General features: G+C 50.1%; 1 protein-coding gene across 5 annotated transcripts; it reads left to right on the top strand.

The window, feature by feature from the left end:
• The first annotated feature begins 1,414 nt into the window (after window positions 1-1,414).
• On the top strand, window positions 1,415-19,014 carry TBCEL (tubulin folding cofactor E like). 5 transcript variants are annotated; one of them, XM_041480478.1, is made up of 9 exons: window positions 1,464-2,013; window positions 5,382-5,531; window positions 7,742-7,881; window positions 9,817-9,820; window positions 9,896-9,998; window positions 10,953-11,209; window positions 12,785-12,911; window positions 13,409-13,525; window positions 17,580-19,014. In XM_041480478.1, the coding sequence occupies exons 1-9, from the start codon at window positions 1,752-1,754 to the stop codon at window positions 17,896-17,898; spliced, it is 1,479 nt and encodes a 492-aa protein (XP_041336412.1). In that variant the 5' UTR covers window positions 1,464-1,751; the 3' UTR covers window positions 17,899-19,014. The 5 variants fall into 5 exon arrangements, with proteins under 5 accessions (XP_041336414.1, XP_041336412.1, XP_041336411.1 ...); XM_041480480.1 differs by lacking the exon at window positions 1,464-2,013 and adding an exon at window positions 1,415-1,452 and having other exon boundaries at window positions 9,817-9,998; XM_041480477.1 differs by having other exon boundaries at window positions 9,817-9,998.
• The last annotated feature ends 99 nt before the right edge of the window (window positions 19,015-19,113 follow it).

Raw genomic sequence — 19,113 nt, 5'->3', positions numbered from 1 at the left:
CAGCAGGATTTGTCATCCAGGTCAGCCTTGGAGCAGCCTGGACTAGTGGAAGGCATCCCTGCCCATCCAGGGGTGGAAGGATGAGCTCTAAGGTCCTTTCCAACCCAAATCAAGCTGGGATTGTCCAACTCTGTCCTCGAGCAGCCACTGCAGGAAAGGAGGTGCCAGCATGGGCAAGCAGGGGAGGAGGGGGTGAAGTGGTGAGGGGCGGGTGGGCACTGCCAGCAAAGGGCTGTGGCTGCTGCAGGAGCCAACAGAGCCAGCATTTGACATCTGACATTTGACATCTGCACGTGTAGAGGTTGTGGCTTGGCAGGTTTTAGGTGAGTTTATGTGGTTTTGGTAATTTTATGTGGTTAAGGGTTGGCAGGTTTTAGGTGATTTTATGTGGTTGTGGGTTGGCAGGTTTTAGGTAATTTTATGTGGTCAAGGTTTGGCAGGTTTTAGGTGATTTTATGTGGTTTTGGTGATTGTATTGTGTTGTGGGTTGGCAGGTTTTAGGTAATTTTATGTGGTCAAGGTTTGGCAGGTTTTAGGTGATTTTATGTGGCTTTGGTAATTTTATGTGGTTGTGGGTTGGCAGGTTTTAGGTGATTTTATGTGGTTGTGGGTTGGCAGGTTTTAGGTAATTGTATGTGGTTATGGGTTAGCAGGTTTTAGGTGATTTTATGTGGTTGTGGGTTGGCAGGTGTCAGGTAATTGTCTGCACCCAGCTCCAGCAGGAGCCTGGGGGCAAGGGGGTGCCATCCTGTGTCCCGCGCTGGGCCCTGGCCCCGCAGGGATCTTGGCACTGTCCCTGTGTGGCACCACAGTCACAGACTGGGCCAGGGCAAATTCCTCCCTGGGTCCTCCCTGCTCCAGCAGGGTCATCCCAAGGCACAGGGCTGTGTCCAGGTGGTTGGGGAATCTCTCCAGCGAGGGTGGCTTGGTCCCTGATAACAAAGTTCTTCCTTAGTAAAGTTCATCCTCCTGTCCAGGTGGGATCTCTGGGCTCGGTCCCTGCCCATCCCCCTTGTGCCATTGCCGTGCCCCGGCAGCAGAGCTTGGACCCTGCTCGGAGCCCTCCCTGCCAGGCAGGGGTGAGGTCCCTTCTCACCCTGAACAGCCCCAGTTCGCTGTCAGGGAGATGCTCCCGTCCTTCATCTCTGTCACCCTCCCTGGCCCCGCTCCGGGATGTCGCTGTCCCCGCTGTGCCGAGGAGCCCAGCGCTGGCCGCAGCAGTCCCGAGGCGCCTCCGGGGCCGAGCGGAGGGTCAGGATGCCCTCTCCGATGCGTTGCCATCGCTCCTCCCGTCGCGTCCCAAGGAATCCCCCCTTGGTGACACGGATGACGTCACCGGCGTCGCCGTCTCCACGGCAACGGGGGGAGCGCCCCGCCACGTGACCGCGCGCGGCGTCACGTGATGCGCGGAGCTGCTTCCGGGTCGATGCGGGACGCGGCGGCCGGGCCTGGGTGAGCGGGGCTGGGGACAGCGGGGACAGGCGACAGCGGGGGCAGCGGAGACCCCCGGCACCGCCCGGGCATCCCCCGAAACCCCCGGGCCCGGCCCCGCCAGCCGCGCGGTGCGGGAGCGCGGAGGCCGCTGTGAGCCGGGGCCAGCCCGAGGCCGTGAGGCAGCTCAGCGACAGCGACAGGGACAGGGACAGGCCGTGTGAGGGGCGGGCAGCGGCCTCGGGGCTGCGCGGCTGGAAGGAGGCGGCTGCGGGCTCGTCCTGCCCCGGGCCCCGCACGGACAGGGGTTTCCAGCGGGGATGGTCGCTGCTGCGGTGGGACAGGGGCACAAGGGACAGCCCGGGTGTCCCCCGGTGCGCTCGGGGCTCCTCAGCACAGTGCTGGCGTGGGGAGCAGACAGCCCTGCTGGGTTTGGTGATGCGGCTGTGACAGTTTCACCTGCGTGGGTGGCTTGTCCTGGTGGCCCAGCGGGCCGGGCTCCCTGCCCTGCTGCAAGGCCTGAGAAATGCTGCTGGGATCTCCCTGCCCGCAGAGGAGCGGTGGGACTGCACCGTCTTCCAGGTCCCCTTCCAACCCAAAGCGTTCTGTGATTCACTCCTCTTCCTCCCGAGAGCATCTCAAAAATAATTTCCCTGAATCATGTCTCGGGAGGACGAGGTTGCAGCTCCTTGCAGGCGGATGTTTGTGCAGTTCATGCCTTCCTGAGGCTTTGTTTTGTGTGTACAAACACATCGCGAGGTGCTTGCTGTGTGACTGTTCAGGATGTGCCCCCAAGGCATTTGAGTGGCACTGGAATTTCATTAGCATGCCGTTAATGATGTCATTCTCCTGAAGGGTCTCTTCTTCTCCTGGAAGGTTCAGGACGCAGGGGATGGAAATGTTTTCCCTGTTGGTTTCAGTGTTCTCCCTTCACCATCAGCTGGGAATGTTTTCCATGCTGGTTTCAGTGTTCTCCCTTCACCATCAGCTGGGAATGTTTTCCATGCTGGTTTCAGTGTTCTCCCTTCACCCATCAGTTGGGAATGTTTTCCGTGCTGGTTTCAGTGTTCTCCCTTCACCCATCAGCTGGGAATGTTTTCCCTGTTGGTTTCAGTGTTCTCCCTTCACCCATCAGCTGCAGCAGCACGCTGGGTTTCCCTGGACTCAATCTCAAGTCAGGGTCGTGCCCCTCTTTCCAGACCCTTCCCAGTGCTGCTTCCAGCCTGGGAATCCCAGCACAGGAAGGATGTGGAGCTGCTGGGAAGAGTCCAGGGGATCAGAGGGGTGGAACAGCTCTGCTGGAAGAGCTGGGGTTGTTTACCTGGAGAGGAGAAGCTTTGGGGTGACCTCATTGTGACTTTCCAGTGCTTGCAGGGAGACAGATGGAGAGGGACTGTTCCCAAGGGCCTGGAGTGACAGGAGAGGGGGGATGGCTTCAGAGTGTCAGAGGGTGGCTTTAGGCTGGATATTGGGGTGAAATTCCTCCCTGTGAGGGTGGGCAGGCCCTGGCACAGGTGCCCAGAGCAGCTGTGGCTGCCCCTGGATCCCTGGGAGTGTCCAAGGCCAGGCTGGATGGGGCTTGAAGCACCCTGAGACAGTGGAAGGTGTTGGAATGGGGGATTGAAATGAGATGATTTTTAAGGTCCCTTCCAACCCAAACCATTTTGGGATTCTTGTCCTTCTTCACCGGGGCCACGGCCCTGCAGCAGAGCACTTAAACATGACAACAAAGGCTCTTTGTTGCCACCTCTCAAAGCCCAAGTGCCTCGTTTGCACTCCGTGCTGTCATTTAGAAAACCCGGAGTTATTTTGAGCCCTGAATTGTCCCTGGTGCTGTCAGCAGGGCCACACTCAGAAACGTGCACCTTGCAGGTCACCCTGTCCTGCCCTTGTGCTGCCAGCATTCCCTTGGAACCTGTCATTCCCTCTGCACATCCTGCTGCCAGGCAATTGTAGGGATTCAGAGAAACCACAGGAGTGACAGATGATTACCTGGAATCCCATGGGAGGGGAGCTGGGAGAGGTGACTGCCCACTCCACAGCATTTTTGTCATCTCAATCTCACAGTGGCACTGGTTTTCAAAAGTAGAGCTCGAGGAAGAAAATGTTGGGGGTTCAAAGCTGTTGGATGTAAATGTCAGTAGTTTTTCTTCTCAGTTCTGGATTGCTCTCACACTGCAGCTGAAAACACCATTTTTTTGCCTCTAAGGTGAGTTTCTCCTGTGGAATTTCCAGCTGATGTTTGTTCAGCAGATAAAGAGGGATGGAGCAGATGGAAAAGCCACCATTTGCCTCTAAGGTGAGTTTCTCCTGTGGAATTTTCAGCTGATGTTTGTTCAGCAGATAAAGAGGGGTGGAAAAGCCACCACGTGAAGGACAGAGGGCTTTATGCACAGGGGAGTTCCAGAATTTCCAGAGCAGGGGGTCTGAATGGGTGTTTGGAAATGTCTGTCTGTGGATGGAGCTGAGCTCCCACACCACTCTGGAACGAGGCCTTTCAGCCTAAAGCCTTGGATCTCAGTGCACACTGCTCCTGTACCATGTGGGGTGGTTTAAGCTAAGATTAAATACCTTGTTCCTATCAAACTCCAGTCTGAGGATTTATTTTTTGATTCTAGATAGAGTAGTGACATGAGTCAAGTTTGAGCTATGAATCAACCAAGCTGTTGAGAGATGAAAATTGTGTTTTGGGGTTTGTTTTTTTTTTTAAGACTAATCCTGTAAGTCCCTATTTGTGACATTTAAACTTTATACAGAATATAAAAATGATGACATGCTTCAGTCAGTTGCTGCTTATTGTACTCAAATCCTTTTGGTTGGTGGGTTTTAGGTAGAAGTGAAGTGGAACTTGTTAAGCAGGTGATTCTCAGCAAAGGGAGCCTTAGTGAAATCACTTTTGTTTAGAATGTTATGTCTACCTTTATGTCCTTGCCTGTAACAAGTCTCAGGGAAAGAAACGGGCAGAAACTTTAATTCAAGATTAGCAACATGGCTTGCAATGAATGTGTGGCCCAAGTCTGAGTTTTTAAAATGTGATTTTGCAGTAATTAGTGGAAAAGCTGCCCTGTGACTAATTGTGCAGTGTAGGACACCTGCACATTCAGGATTGTGATGCTGTGATGGGTAGCAGGCCTAGGAGACCTCTGGAAACAACAATCTTTTCATTCATGAGCCAGGCTCTGCTTTGTTTTGTGTTCCAAACCCATCAAATGCCAGGTTCAGAGAGTGCACAGGGAAACAGGGCAGAGAGAGAGGCTGAGTCCCACCTGGGCAGGGCAGAGCCCAGGCCATAGTGGGGTCCTGGTGCCAAAAACACTCCCAGCTGACTCTCAGTATCTCTCCAGGCAGCTCAGCTGCCTGTGATGAGGCCAGGCCTCCTTCCTGTGCTGCCCTGTGCCATGCCCAGATACGAAGGGCACAGTTATTATCTCCCAGATACATTAGGCAGCTGCAGAATGGAGCTGGCAGAAATTGCCTTTCGGCCTGGCCAAACGGTGTTTGGTGACACAGCAGAAAGGGGAAGTTGGCAAACAGCTGTTGGAGCAATCTCCTGCTCACAAACAGCTGCTTGCTCCTTCCCCTCCTGGCTGCTCTGGAAAGGTGTTTGAGAGGAGCTGTGGATTTCTCACAGTCCTCGTGGGAGGGGCAGAAGTGACAAGTACAGAAGTCACCTTTTGCAGCCTGGAATTGTCCTGGAAGAGCATGTGGGGTAAGGAGGTCTTGAGCTTGGCCTGTAATGCTGTGTCTGTACAGCACCAAACCCTCTGGCTTTGTGTTCTTTTCAAGTAATGTTTTGCTTTAATCTTGAATTTGAAATAGGATGATCTGGAGCTCAGAAATAGAACCTGTGACCCATCTGCTTGCTTCCCCTGTGCTCTCAAGCACGACTATTAGAAGTGAATATAACTTTCTGACTGCTCATGTGCTCTGTTTTTCTCTTCTTTAACCAGAAGTCCAAGAAGGGAGCATGGACCAGCCCAGTGGAAGGAGTTTCATGCAAGTTCTGTGTGAGAAATACAGCCCTGAGAACTTCCCCTACCGCCGTGGGCCTGGCATGGGGGTGCACGTCCCAGCAACTCCCCAGGGCTCACCTATGAAAGGTAAATTCTGATCTCTCTGAGCATCTGGGGGGTGCTGGGAGGAATCAGCTGAAAGAGAAATCACCTTGAATTGCCCAGAAAAAGAACCATCACAATGTTTTTTTTTATTGGAGAGTTGAGACTGGAATCCGACAAAGGGAGAAAGTGACTGAACTGGTTGCTGTAAAAAAAACTGATTTCTCTACAGCATGACAGAATCAGAATTAGAGAACAGAGTAGAATAATTTTGGTTGGAAGGGACCTTCAGGATCACCAGGTTCCAGCCCTGTGGGGGGAAGATGGACCTAAGGCCCTGTGCAGTCTGTGTTTTGAGAGTCCAGCAGTCCTTGGAGCTTTCCTTCAGGCCACTGATCCTATTTTATTATTGGCTGCAGCAGCAGGTGTTTTGGCAGAGGTGGCTTAAAAATACATAAAATATCTAAATTTGAGGTTGGTTCCCATGCCACCAGCTTGCTTTGATGCCTGCAGGGACAGGAGCTCAGTGTACACAGGAGGGGACATATTTCAGGCAGAGAGATGAGTTGTTGAATCTCTGCTTTTGTGCCAAGTGCCTCAGTTGAACTTGCAGTGTACTTTGTCTTCTCGAGGCACCAAATGCTTTGTGACCTAGTGGAGAATTCCCCTCTCCTGTGCTCCTGACCTTGCTGCCTCGAGGGAATTTAGCCAGGTGTGTGTCTGAAGCTCTGTGCTGCTCGTGGATGTCCTTGAGCCTCCCAGACTGCAGAATGTGTGTCACCATCTCCTCTGAACTAGATCCATGTGACACCTTTTAGTCTTCCCTCACGCTCTGATGTCGGCATTTAATTCTTGTTTTGTATGGGTGGGACTGAGATTCACATTGATCCCATCAGAGCTGCCCCTTCTTTGTGTCACACATCCTGCCCATCATCATCTGTAGGAGTGATCCAAACTTCCATCAGGTCAATTTGTGTCATAAGCAGCCCCAAAGGGGAAAATAGCCATGGAAATCGGCTGGATGAAGTTTCCAATAACTGGGTTTGACAGAGGAGAAAAAAGGGCCTGAGTTCAGCTGAGGATACAGCACTCTGAAAATGAACAAGAACAGAAAAATGTCCTGATGGAATGTTCAGTCAGTGCCCTCTCTGCAGGTAAATTTACCTCTCTCCTGCTCACCTGAGCTGTTGGGGTGCTGAAAAGAGGCCACGTCTTAAAACGTGACTGAGACATGACTCATTACAAATACTGCATTAGTAATTCCCAAAGTGCCACACTGTCCTTTAAAGAAACCAAACACTTCTGAGCCAGAAAACTTGGAAAGCCAGATGACTGCAGGTAATTGTTTGCTGCTAGAATCCCTTTCTAGTTGTGCAGCTGTCAAGTGTTAAGGAGAAAAGGGGCCACCTATTTAGGAAAAAGCTTGTGGTTAGATTTTAATGGATTTTCCTGCTCCAGAGAGGTGGGAATCATGTTGTACATGAAGGAGTGTAAGACTGATGGCTTGCCTTGCCTCACCGTGGATTTCTTGTGTGGAAATTGTTTTCTGTTACAAACCCCCAGCTTTTTGTCATGGTTTAGCCTTAGCACAGCAGGCTGTGATTGAGGTCCAGGTTCTTAGTTGATGCTTTGAGTACATTTACCTGCCTGAGGAGGAGCTGGAGCAAAACCAAAGCAGAAATGGAAAGGCAGAGCAGAGACCATTTTTGAATGAATGCTGAATGCTCTACATTGAACCTTGGGAAGGGAAAGCTTAGAAAGGAAATGTTTAAATACCTCCTAGGAAATGTTTAAATGCCTCCTAGGAAATGTTTAAATACCTCCTAAGAAATGTTTAAATACCTCCTGGCTGTTACTAGGCCCAAGTGGGCTCAGGGCAAGAGGATAAGGGAGTCTGACTGGGCAGCTGACACTCCCCTAGTCCTGTGTCCTATCTGCAGCAGCAGCTGCTGGGGAAGAGCAGAAGTTGTGGCAAGGACTGATAGGAGACAAGCCATAAATGACAAAGGACAGGCCTGAAATACACAGAAATACATGGAAGAACTGAAGAGCACTGATAGGAGTGGTACTTCATGTTTACAACCAAGCTTCAGGATGGCGTCAGTTACAAAATCCGTGTTTAACCTGAAATCGGTGTCAGTTCTGACATGACTGGTGGATTTCTCTTGCTGGCTGTAACACCCATGTTTGGGGCTGGGTTCTGTGACTCCAAGGCAGTGCTGAGCAGAGGCAGTTTGTGTTTTTCCCTGTGCCAGACCGCCTGAACCTGCCCAGTGTGCTGGTGCTCAACAGCTGTGGCATCACCTGTGCCGGGGACGAGAACGAGATCGCCGCCTTCTGCGCCCACGTCTTTGAGCTCGACCTCTCTGACAACAAACTGGAAGACTGGCACGAGGTAAAATGGTGATGGGCACCTCACTGGGTACCTTTCACAGCTATTACTGACTGCAAATGCATTGCATTGATGAGAGTTCCATTTTTGTGGCTCTTTTCTCATCTCTGAAGGTGATGTTTATTTACTTTGACAGCAACTGAGCAATACATGTGATGAAATTAATCCAGTGTGGCACTTCACTCCTGGACCTTGTGACTTACAGTCTTGGCCCGTGGGTGAAAAATCTGTATTTTTATTTTATTTCATCATGCAAAGCACTGGAACTGACATTTCTGGCACCAAGAAGTTAACGAGCAGTTTAGTTTTTAACAGAGTGGCAGTTGATTCCCAGCTTTGCCACTGTGATGGTGGGCAAGGTATTTATTCCCTCTCCACATTTGTTGCCTTATCTGCAACACAGATTTAATAATATTTACCACAAAGGGTATTTCTGCAGCCTCATTAATTAATGCTAAATGCTGTTGTAAAATCCTGTGAAGTGCTTGGGTGAAATAATGCTCAATAAATGCAATGTAAGAGGAGTGAAACAATCTCAATTCATTCAAGTGTCATTAAGTTCCTCACTGGATTATGCTGTCCTTTTAGGTTAGTGTTTATTGTTGAAAATGTGTGGGAAAAAACCAGGACATCATGGGGTTTTGTGCCATCAGATTGTCATGTCTTTAAGCAGGGAGGGAAGGCAGTGTTTGCAGTGTCCAGCTCAGTGGGGCTGACCTCACATCTGGTCATGCACTGGTCCCTCACAAGCTGCACATCTCACACCCTGCTCCGTGTTCAGTCTCTTCAGGCTGCCCTAGAACTGAAAGGCTTCTGTGTGTGCTGGCCCCTTCCTCTGAGACAGGATTAAATTTTCACAGCCCATCCACAGCAGATAAATATCTCCCCACCCCTAAAACCTGCCCGTGCTGGGGATTCCAGATCCCTGGTAGCTTGTTCCCATGCTTGGCTAATAACCTCATAGGTTAAACTGTGTAATTTAAGTCTCCTGTGCTGCAATTTCAGCCAATTTCTGCCTGCCCTGTTCTCAGCAGACAGGAGGAGCATCATCACTGCTCCTTATACAACAGCTTTTTATACCCACTAAGAAGAACTTTAATGCCTCCTTTCCCTATTTTAGTATAATACTGAAAAAAAATATCCTTCTTACGATCATCCATCATAAGCCATTTTTTCCTAAATCCTTTTTGGTGGACTGATGTCATCCAGTTTGCCTTCTTAATTCCTGAGGTGCAGCACCCAAACCATGACATCACCTGAAGGAGGCGTGGAGTGAGGCACACCCATTACACACTTGAGTTCATGAGACAGTCCCCCTGTGCCAACAGCTGGGCCATTTATTGACCTCTGTGTGCCATGGTCTGCCCATCTGTGCCCATCCCAGAGCCTTGTGGAGTGGAGCTCTCCAGCCAGCCGTTCTCTGGGCTCTAACTCACAATTATTTTCTGCATTGGTGCCTGCTGGTGTTGGAAGCTCCTTCCCACTCAGTTCCCCAGTCAAGGAGGGAATTGGGGATTGGTTGAGCTCTGTGGGAGCAGTGGGGAGCTGGACAAGTGCTCAGTGCTGGCCGTGGTGGCAGGAGAAGTGTCCATGGCCCCTGTGAGCGAGGGCTGGCTCCTGGAACGTGCAGCTGCTCGGCCTTGGGCTTGAGGTGGATTTATGACCTCTCCCAAGGGACTGCCTTTCTCTTATCAAGCTGCTCCTGGAGTGTAATTAAATGAACTCTTGAGGAGAATGAGCAATTAACCAATCCATCTAGATCAGGAATGGCTGCAGTATGAATTACAGGTAGATATCCCTATGTTTTTCCCTATATCATTGCTTTGTGATGATTCCACAGGGCCCCTTTTAGGAGGTGAGATATTATTGCCAGAGGTCTGATTACTGCCTGATACACATTTCTTTCTTTCTGTTTTTTTTTCTTCCCTCCCCACTTAGGTCAGTAAAATTGTGTCCAACGTCCCCCACTTGGAGTTTCTAAACCTGAGTTCCAACCCTCTCAGTTTGTCCGTTTTAGAGAGAAGTTGCGCTGGGTCTTTCGCTGGCGTCCGCAAACTTGTGCTCAACAACAGCAAAGCTTCCTGGGAAACAGTGCACACCATCCTGCAGGAATTACCTGAGTAAGCCTGGGAGTCTGGGGGTTTACTGCTCTCAGGTCAAGGCTGGGTTATGGAGTCGTGTGGTGAGGGGTGAGGGGGCTGTGAGGATGCAAACATCAGTAGAGAAAAAGGGATGTTTTCCTTTGGGAGTTTGGGAACTCCAGGTGAGTGCTTTAGATTGTCCTAAAAACCAAACTTGGGTGGTGCTGCAAAGCCCAGGCCTTCTCTTCCTCCAAACCTAAATACCAGAGATGGATAGTGACCCCAAAAATGTAGGAGGGTCACACTTCCCTCTGAGTCACTGTGCAGTGAATGGTGCAGGACACCATTTAAATTGGAGGTACCTCTGAGGGTCTGGCCACTTGTCAAGGAATATTTCATCTTGCTTTTCTGTGCTAAGCTGTTGATTTCTGTGGTTTGGTCACGGGCCACCTTGGCATTGTGCTCCCATGAATGTCCTCAGTGGCTTCATTTTGATGACAGATCCCTCTTTGTGTGGCTTTGTGAGCAGAGATGGTGACAACAGAATGTTCTGCATGGCCAACATACACTTCTCTGGGATTGTGAGAGTTCAGTTGTCTGAAACTTAGTGGGACTTAGGATCTGTTCTTTCTTTAATGGGAATCTTTGACAGTGATGTGGGGGAAAAAGTCATCATCAATGTTTTATCAAAACCCCATTTTAAATTAAGCTGAGAGCACTGGCAGCAGGTCCCAGTCACTGTTAGAGCTGGGTTGGTGGCTTGTTGGGCACAGAAGCAGAAGACAACCCCAACCAATCTGTTACACAATACTGGGAGAGACTCAGGGAACAGTTAAAAGGTTTCTTTAATCTCTGAAAATATGGATGGGAGCAGAGCCATAGTTGAAACACTCTATGTGGAGTGCTCAAAGGCCTTCTCTGCACCGAGGTTCTCAGAGCTGTTGTGTTAAAATCACATAAAATTGATGACATGATCCTTTCTTCCCTGTGCAGCTTGGAGGAACTCTTCCTGTGCCTTAATGACTATGAAACAGTGTCTTGTTCTCCAGTTTGCTGTCAGTCTCTCAAGCTACTCCACATAACTGACAATAATCTTCAAGACTGGACTGAAATTCGAAAATTGGGAATTATGTTTCCATCACTGGACACACTTATCCTGGCTAACAACAACCTCACCACCATTGAAGAGTCAGAAGATTCCCTGGCAAGGCTCTTCCCCAACCTAAGATCCATCAACTTGCACAAGTCAGGTGAGAGCCTGGAAGCTGGGATGGGTTTTGTTGCTCGATCAGAGTCTCTCCTCTGTGTGGATGACAAGCAATGAACTTGCCCATCTGTGGGATTTTCCTGCTGCTTTGGGTTGTCAGTCATTATCAAAGGATGAGTCAGGGCAGTGTGGACCAGTTAATCAAAATGAACTGGAAAGGTTTTTTATGTTGGTAGTTTCCCTCTGTTTCCCATCCCTGCCTCAGGTGCTCCTGGCTGGGGAAGGATAAATAAATGTCTGGCAGTGGAGGGGATGAAAGAATCCCATTTTCCCTTTGTTCCCTGTTTTATCTCGGGTAAAATGAGGGCATGTGCAGGTGTGCAGCATGGATCAGGCATCCCCCAGCAGAATCTGTGCTCAGTCATTACAGCCTCACAAGTGATGCTGGCAGCTGCTTTTACACTCCAGCCCCAGAGAATTTTCAGCCAACGCTCCAGAAAAAGAATGAGCAGTTGGAATATTGGGAAGAGCACCTTGTGCTGGCAGAGAAGGAGCTGCAGGGTAGCTCGTGGGGGCTGTGATGTGTTTGTGTATGACACATACACCAGAAATTCATCTGCAGGAGTGCTTCATGCACCAGCAGCTTTTGTTCTTTACAGCTTTATATGCTGTGCAAGTGCTGCTGAAGTGTCAGGCAGGTAGAAGGGACTTTATTAACATGCCCTACAATGTAAGCATCAAGGAATCCCTGTAATAAAAGCTTAACTAGAGGAGGAAAAGCCTGTTAAGCTGCATTTGAAAGCACTGTCTCACCGAGGAACAAGTGCTCTTCTGGTAAGTAGTTTTGCAGTTTTGATGCCAGGTGCTTAAGAAGTGTGGGCTCTGTGTTGCATTTTGATGTTTTGGGAGCTGAAAGTCAAATAGGAATCCCAAGGAGCTTGTTAAAACTTTTTTGGGGGTTTTAAAGAAAGCTGTTGCACTCTGAAGTTCTGGCAGGCGAGGACTCCAAGATGAGTTGTGTTGATCTCACCACACAATCGTGGCTCTGCTGTGCTCAATCCTCAGCTTTGTTTTATTTTGCCCTCTCTGCTTGCTTTGTTATTCCAAATGTCAGGCCTTGAGGGGGCTGAAAATGAGTTAAAACCTTTTTCATTAAATGGCTGGATGGCTTCTGGGACCGTTTCACCATTGGGTTGTGAGCAGAAATGGGACCCAAGGTGGTTGTGTATGTCAGGTAAAGCCATTTGATGGCTGTTTAGTGATGCCTGGAATGAAAGAAGTGCTGGTGACTTCAACACTCTGAAGGCAGCATCCCTTTATAGACACAACATCACTGATGCTGGTCAGTCCCAGCAGTGAGGCCAAAGGCTGAGTGGTCCATAAAAAAGCCATGGAGAGCATCCTTCTACACTTGGAAACAGCACGAGAATTTCAGCTCCTCTGTCTTGTAAGGAAATGTCGATTTTTTTTTAGCAGCACATTGTGAGCAAAAAGCCAACTTCTCAAAGGAGCAGCAGTGACACTCTCCTGTCACATATGTTCTTTGGCTGTGTCTGATTATCTTGGATCCATGGTGTGTTTTCTGTGTTTGTTAACACAAATCTTTCCTCCTGAGCAGGTCTGCATTGCTGGGAAGACATTGACAAGTTAAATTCTTTCCCGAAGCTCGAGGAAGTGAAATTGCTGGGAATTCCTCTGCTGCAGTCTTACACCACCGAGGAACGCAGGAAGCTGCTAATAGCCAGGTCTGTTGGTTTGTTCTGCTCAGCAGAAACATGACAAGGCAAGGAAGGGGTGGGAGCAGGTGATCAGAGGAAGAGGCTGGCAGGAGATGAAGTTCTGTGTGCGTGCAGAAAGATTGGAGCTTGATTTGTTGGGTGGGAGCAGCTCATCAGAGGAAGAGGTTGGTAGGAGATGGAGTTCTGTGTGAATGCAGAAAGATTGGAGCTTCTTTTGTGGAAAAGTCAGAGAAGTGAGAATCTTAAATCTGCTCTGCTTCTCAGGGGATTTTGTGAGGCTCCTACAAATCTGTGCACGTGTGGTGCATATCTGTAGTGAAATGAAAATGCCTCATTTTGGATGTTCTTGAGAAATTACATGGAACATTCCCGCTCTCTCAAAGGGGTCGAGACCTGAGCTTCCTGGCAGGAATTCCCATGGTGTTAAAGCCGAGGCACTTTGATGTGCCAGCCTCTCTGGGCTCCCCTCCTGGCTGACTGTGGCTCTTGGTGTGTGCCTGCAGGTTGCCATCCATCACCAAGCTCAACGGCAGCATCGTGGCCGACGGCGAGCGGGAGGACTCGGAGCGCTTCTTCATCCGCTATTACATGGAGTTCCCCGAGGAGGAGGTCCCCTTCAGGTAGGAATTCTCTGTCCTGCAGGGGACAGCAGGGACAGAAGGGTGTTGACTGGCCAGGTGATGGGAAATATGTGCCAGCTGTTCCATGAAAAAAACATCCCTCACCTTCCTCCGGCCTTGGCTCCTTCAATCTGCTTGGGCTGCAGTTGTTGTGTTCTTGTTGTCTGATGACTTGTGGGGTCACTCCTGAGTCAGATTTGGTCTTAGAAGGGTGTCAAGTGCCATTGAACAACAGGACTGTTCAGTTCATGACCGTCATTGTTTCCTGGCCTCTCCCTCAGCTCCCTTCATAATCCACCTGTGTTTGGGAGTGCCCAAAGCCAGGACACATCGTGCTCTGCACTGCCAGGCCAGGGCATCCAATCCTCTGCACCATCTGGTGTGTAGAATGTGCCTGGCAATGAGAAGCTGTCCCCTCACTTTCAGGCCTGCAAATCACAAGTCTGATGGGTTTTCTTTGCCAAAAAAGTACATCCAATGATCCGTTCATCTTGGTAAACTAATGAACTTGGACAGATGCTGTTCAGTCTGGATCTTTTTGGTGCCAGCATCCACTTACTGCTTCTAATGGGCTGAGGAGGGATCATGGAGCATCAGGCCTCTGCCTTTACCTGCCCTCTGCCCTAAACCCTCACGTGCCTTTGGACAGCAAAGCTTTATTATCCTTTTTTTACTGAAAAGGGGTAGGACAGGAGTGTGTGTGTGACTCTGAGGGCACAGACAGAGGTGGGGACACACTGAAGGTCACAGGTATGGCCTAGTGTGGCTGATAGAGGTGCAAATGGCATCTGCTCAGTGTTTTCCTCTGCTTAGTTCTCATCTAAAATGCCTCTAGTTTTTCTAAAGCACTGGATATGTGACTTGCCAATCCAGTAAGGGGGTGAGAAGGCTGGAATGGGGAATGAGGGCATGGCATTTCGTGTGAATATTAATAAGGTCAGTGATTATAATATTTGTTAAAAGCATGCTGGGGTCAGTTCAGAGTCAGAGAGCACTCATGCAGTCAGGGAGACAAGACAGCTGGTCCTTTTTCTGAGGACAAGTCCTGACTTGTAATTTTAGAGGGCCTTGAAGTGTAAAAATTGAAGGAAATATTGGAAGGGATAACAGCAGAGACAGAGAATGCAGGAGAGAGGAAGGGGAAGGGGAGACTGGGACTGTGAGCTCATGGTGCTGCTCCCAAAAGGGATTAATTTCCATAACATTTCATATTTCTTGTGTTTGGTGGTGACAGAATGTCAGTGATCCATATATTGCTGGGAAGGACACAGTGGGGTACAGCTTTAGGCACCCATGATGCCTAGGACATGGATTTTGGGAACAGGCTGTGTGTTACACATCACCACACACCACTGGGATCGGTTTGCAGGTGGGATCTCATGTAAAAGATTACTGACATCTCACCAATCCTAGAAAACCAGGCTAATTTTGACCAACGTGCCAGCTTTCTGCTAGAAAAATTACCTCCCCCTCGGATTTCTTACCCTTTAAACACTGGTACTGCCTTTTTCATGGTCAATGGCCTCTTTGTCCAAATCCCTTCATCTGTGCAGCGTTTCCAAGAGATTTCTGCAGCTACCAGGGATGGTTGTTCTGTCCTGGAGGACAGAACAGACTCTTTTCTAGTGAGGCTGCAGATGGCTCAGAGTGTCCCCAACGCTGAGTTTCAGTTCCTGGACCCACAATCAGCAGCCCTTGTCCAAAGGGAGAGCTGGCATTTCTTGCAGAAGGATTTTGGGTCTGTTTGTTGCTAAAGCTTCCTCGCTCCCAAATCTGGTGTGGTGGCTCCAAAAGTGGTTTGCAATTAGAAACTAATCAGGACACACATGTTGTGGCTGGGGTCTGACATCTGCATTGCAGTGCTGCCTCGAGCAGAGGGAGAACAACTTGAGCAGGGAAAACTTGCCAGTGGGAGCAGCCCCCCTCCAGACTGGCAAGGTGCAGCCTGTGATAAGCTCTGTCACCAGAGCCCCCCTGCTTGCTGCATTGCTGTCTGCAGCTGGAAGGGATCAGGCAGGCAGGGAAATGGAAGGAACAATTTATCTCAGTGGATGTCGTGGTTACAGGGAGCGCCGGGTGCACAATCCAATATTGGCTGTCTTGTGGAGTGACGTCCTCGTGTCTGGGGGGTTTTAATGAGCCCTCTGCTTGTCTGCTCCACTGTTTATCTGCAGAGTATCACAGACACTTTCAGCCAGGCTCAGGTCTTCAGCAGCCTCAGCGTCTGCCAGGCTGCAAGGGGTGATTAGAAAAGTCTCCAGGGTGCCTATTATTGGGGTCCAAAACATCCATGTACCAGTCTGCCTTGGTCCTGATTGATTTGAGGGCAGCCAGTCACTCACACTCCCCACTTTGTTTGCAGCTCACATTCTTTCACATTCTTTCTTTGCAAAGCTCATTCTGCCCTCCCTCAACACAAGAAAATTTCAGACAGCATTGCTTGACCCACCACATATTTACAGCATGTATTTGGATAATCATGGCTCTCTCATGGTGGTTCTCTCTCTCAGCTTGTCTGAAATTTGTCCCCCTCTTTATCCTCTCCCCACCACCAGCCTAGTTTACTCTTAGTGCATGAATCATGGCAGTAATTTTGGCTGGCCCAGAAGTTGGTTCTGGTCTGCAGCAGCAGAGATGCTGAGAGTTAAAGGGATGTCCCAAAGGGGGCTGAGGGGTTGGAGCAGCAAGAGGTGGGTTCCCCTCTCCCTCTTTCCCATCGGATGCTGCTGCTGGCAAATCCTTCCAGAGAAAGAGAAGCCCTCCCCACTGCTGACACATTGGCTGGCATTTGCTCTGCCTGCAGGTGAGTTAAACATGGGGAGAGTTGATTTTTCTCAGCACTAATGGCTTTCCCAGATAAATGGGGCTGCTCCCACCACCCTGGTGTCTGTGAGAGAAGGGCACCATCCCACCTTTGGACGCTCTGCTGGTGTCCGTGGGACTGGGGAAATCCTAGTGCCTTGTGGCCCTGACCTCAGTGCCCAGCACACAGAGGGGCTGCTGTTCTCCAGGAACATTCCTGCCTCCAGCAGGACTCCCTGGGGTCACACAGCCTGCCAGATCCCATGGCTGCCCCGGGGGCTGTGACACCGCGCCCACCGCATTCAGCTCCGCCTGGGATCGGGAGCACAAAGCGCTTTCTGTGCCGGGGCTCTGAAACGTTACCTGTCCCCAGCAGCTCTCAGCCTTTGTCATCCCAATCCCATTGTGTTTTGTGCTGCCATTCCTCCTCTTTCCCAGCCAGCAGGGAGATCCAGCCTGGCCCGATGGGAGCGATACCAGGGGGGCGGGGGTGACACAGACTTTCCATTGCAGGGACCTTGGGAAGAGCACTCAGAGAACTTGGCTGCAAGGACAAGGTGACAAGTGGAATGTGTGCCTCTGCTAGTAAAACTCCCATCTTGTTTTAGAGCAGGTGTGAAGGATCAGCTGGCAAGAAGTGCCCTGTTTGTTATCAGCTCACAAACTGTGCAGCAGCTCACCTTGTTTTGGTGATCTTGATGATCCTGTGCTCAGTGGAGTGTAACATTTGGGACCTAGCTGGCCTTTTGGAAAACAGCAGGAATGTCTGATGATCAGTTAAGTCGTGAGGCAATAGATACTGGGAATCTAAACTGAAAGCTGTGTCCTTTTTGTGAGCACTGCCTTGGTTCTGGCACTCTTCAGTGAGGTGTTTTCACTGCAGCAGGAGGCGTAGTGAGCACACGTCCTCGCTTTCTTCCAAATCCCACTGCAGCCACGGCTGGGATTTCTGAAACTGTAGGAGCCCAAACTGTGCTGTCAGGAAGCTGTTTTGAGACCAGTCAGCTCGAACATCTCAGGCTGGTGGTCATTTCACCTTCCTCAGCTAGACACTTTTCCCTAGTGAGACACTGAACTCACATCAGTGCCACGGTGCAGCCTGGGGACTGTGGGATAAAGTGACTGGAGTGCTTGGGCTTGCTGGGACTTTCAGCTGGAATCAGGGTCAATGTTGTCTCATGTAGGAACACTCAGACCCAGGAAATGGGCCCTGGCTGTACAACTGGCCATTCTAACTTGTTGAATTTTCCAGGTATCACGAGCTGGTCACCAAGTACGGGAAGCTGGAGCCCTTGGCAGTGGTGGATCTGCGGCCTCAGAGCAGCGCCAAGGTGGAGGTTCACTTCCAGGACAAGGTGGAGGAGATGTCCATCCGCCTCGACCAGACTGTGGCAGAGCTGAAGAAGCACTTAAAAACTGTGGTGCAGCTGTCAACAAGCAACATGCTGCTCTTCTACTTGGACCAGGAAGCTCCTTTTGGTCCCGAGGAGATGAAATACAGCTCGCGGGCGCTGCATTCCTACGGCATCCGGGATGGGGATAAAATTTACGTGGAGCCCAGAATGAAATAGCCTTTTTGCCCACACCCACACGCCCCCACACACCCACACACATGCATTGAGGAGTTTTTTGCAAGGTTTTTATTTCAGTTGGTTGGTTGAGGTTTGGTTGTGTTTCTGTAGCAGGTAATTTCTTAGCCCGGAGGAAGTGCCCTGATCTGAGAACCATGCCCACCATCCACTGCAGGTGACCTTGAGGTGACAATTGACTTCAGGACGTGTGTTTCAGTGTGGGCAATACCTTGATGTTTCCTTTGATGCTCCGGTATACTCGTGATTTGGCATGAATGGTCAGTTGTTCAAGCTAAACGATGCCAGGGTCCATAAGGGAGGAGACAGCTCGGTGCAGAATTTGACCTGTTGTTTTCTTTTCCTGAATTTTTTGGTGTTTTGCTCCACCAGATCTCCCTTTGGCCTAGCTATCCAACTGTGGCTCGAGCTTGCTGTAGTATTTTCTTGCAGCTTGGTGCTGTCTCAACCTTTTCTTGTGCTCGAGTTCACAGGAAAGATCTCCATCAGTATTCTGCTTGATTCAGAGCTCAGGTACTTTAGTGCATCCACTTCACTCCACTGGTTTGCTTTTCTTGTGAGTGCACAACATGGGGGAAAGAAAAAGAACTTCCCAGAAAGAAACTTTCTTTTCAAAGTGCACGCTCTATATCCACTTGATTTTGGGGGGAAAAAAGAGGTTTTGGCTGCTGTACCCATCTCACACGGTGCCTGCAGCCTGTGGGGATAAAGGGTGTGTTGGAAAGCGAATTTTGGGAGGTTGTGGATGAGCGCTGCATTGGAAGGGCTTTTAGAACAACAGGTCAACAAGGCATTCAAGAGCAGCTTCCCCTGTTGTCCATCCTGATGCTGAAGAGATCCTCCGTGCACTTCACCTTGTACCAGTGGGTGCTGCAAGTGGAATGGCTAAAATTCCTCTCCTGGGAGAGAGGAAGAGTCAAGTTGAAGTTTGTGTTTGTTGCTGTTGCACCAGTTCAAACCTAGCACTTTGCCCGGGGCCCCTGGCCAGGGGTCCCTGCGTAGGGTCCGAACTCGGAGGATGTGTTGGCTCGGATCAGCCTCTGGAAAAGGAGGAACAAAGCAGCTGGACTCACCTTGGGTGTTCAGCAGGTTTCACTCTCTCTCTCTCTTGGCTTCCCCCACGCGCCCCTCGTAAGCATCGCGTGCTGCTGCTTCACGTAGTCCCTGTTTTCTACTGCAGAGCAGATTCCCCTGCCT

Source organism: Pyrgilauda ruficollis, unplaced genomic scaffold (assembly GCF_017590135.1).
Source record: "Pyrgilauda ruficollis isolate IOZ18807 unplaced genomic scaffold, ASM1759013v1 scaffold52, whole genome shotgun sequence".
Taxonomy (NCBI): Eukaryota; Metazoa; Chordata; class Aves; order Passeriformes; family Passeridae; genus Pyrgilauda; species Pyrgilauda ruficollis.
Note: the sequence above shows the minus strand (reverse complement) of the source record. Positions and strands in the feature narration are given on the sequence as shown.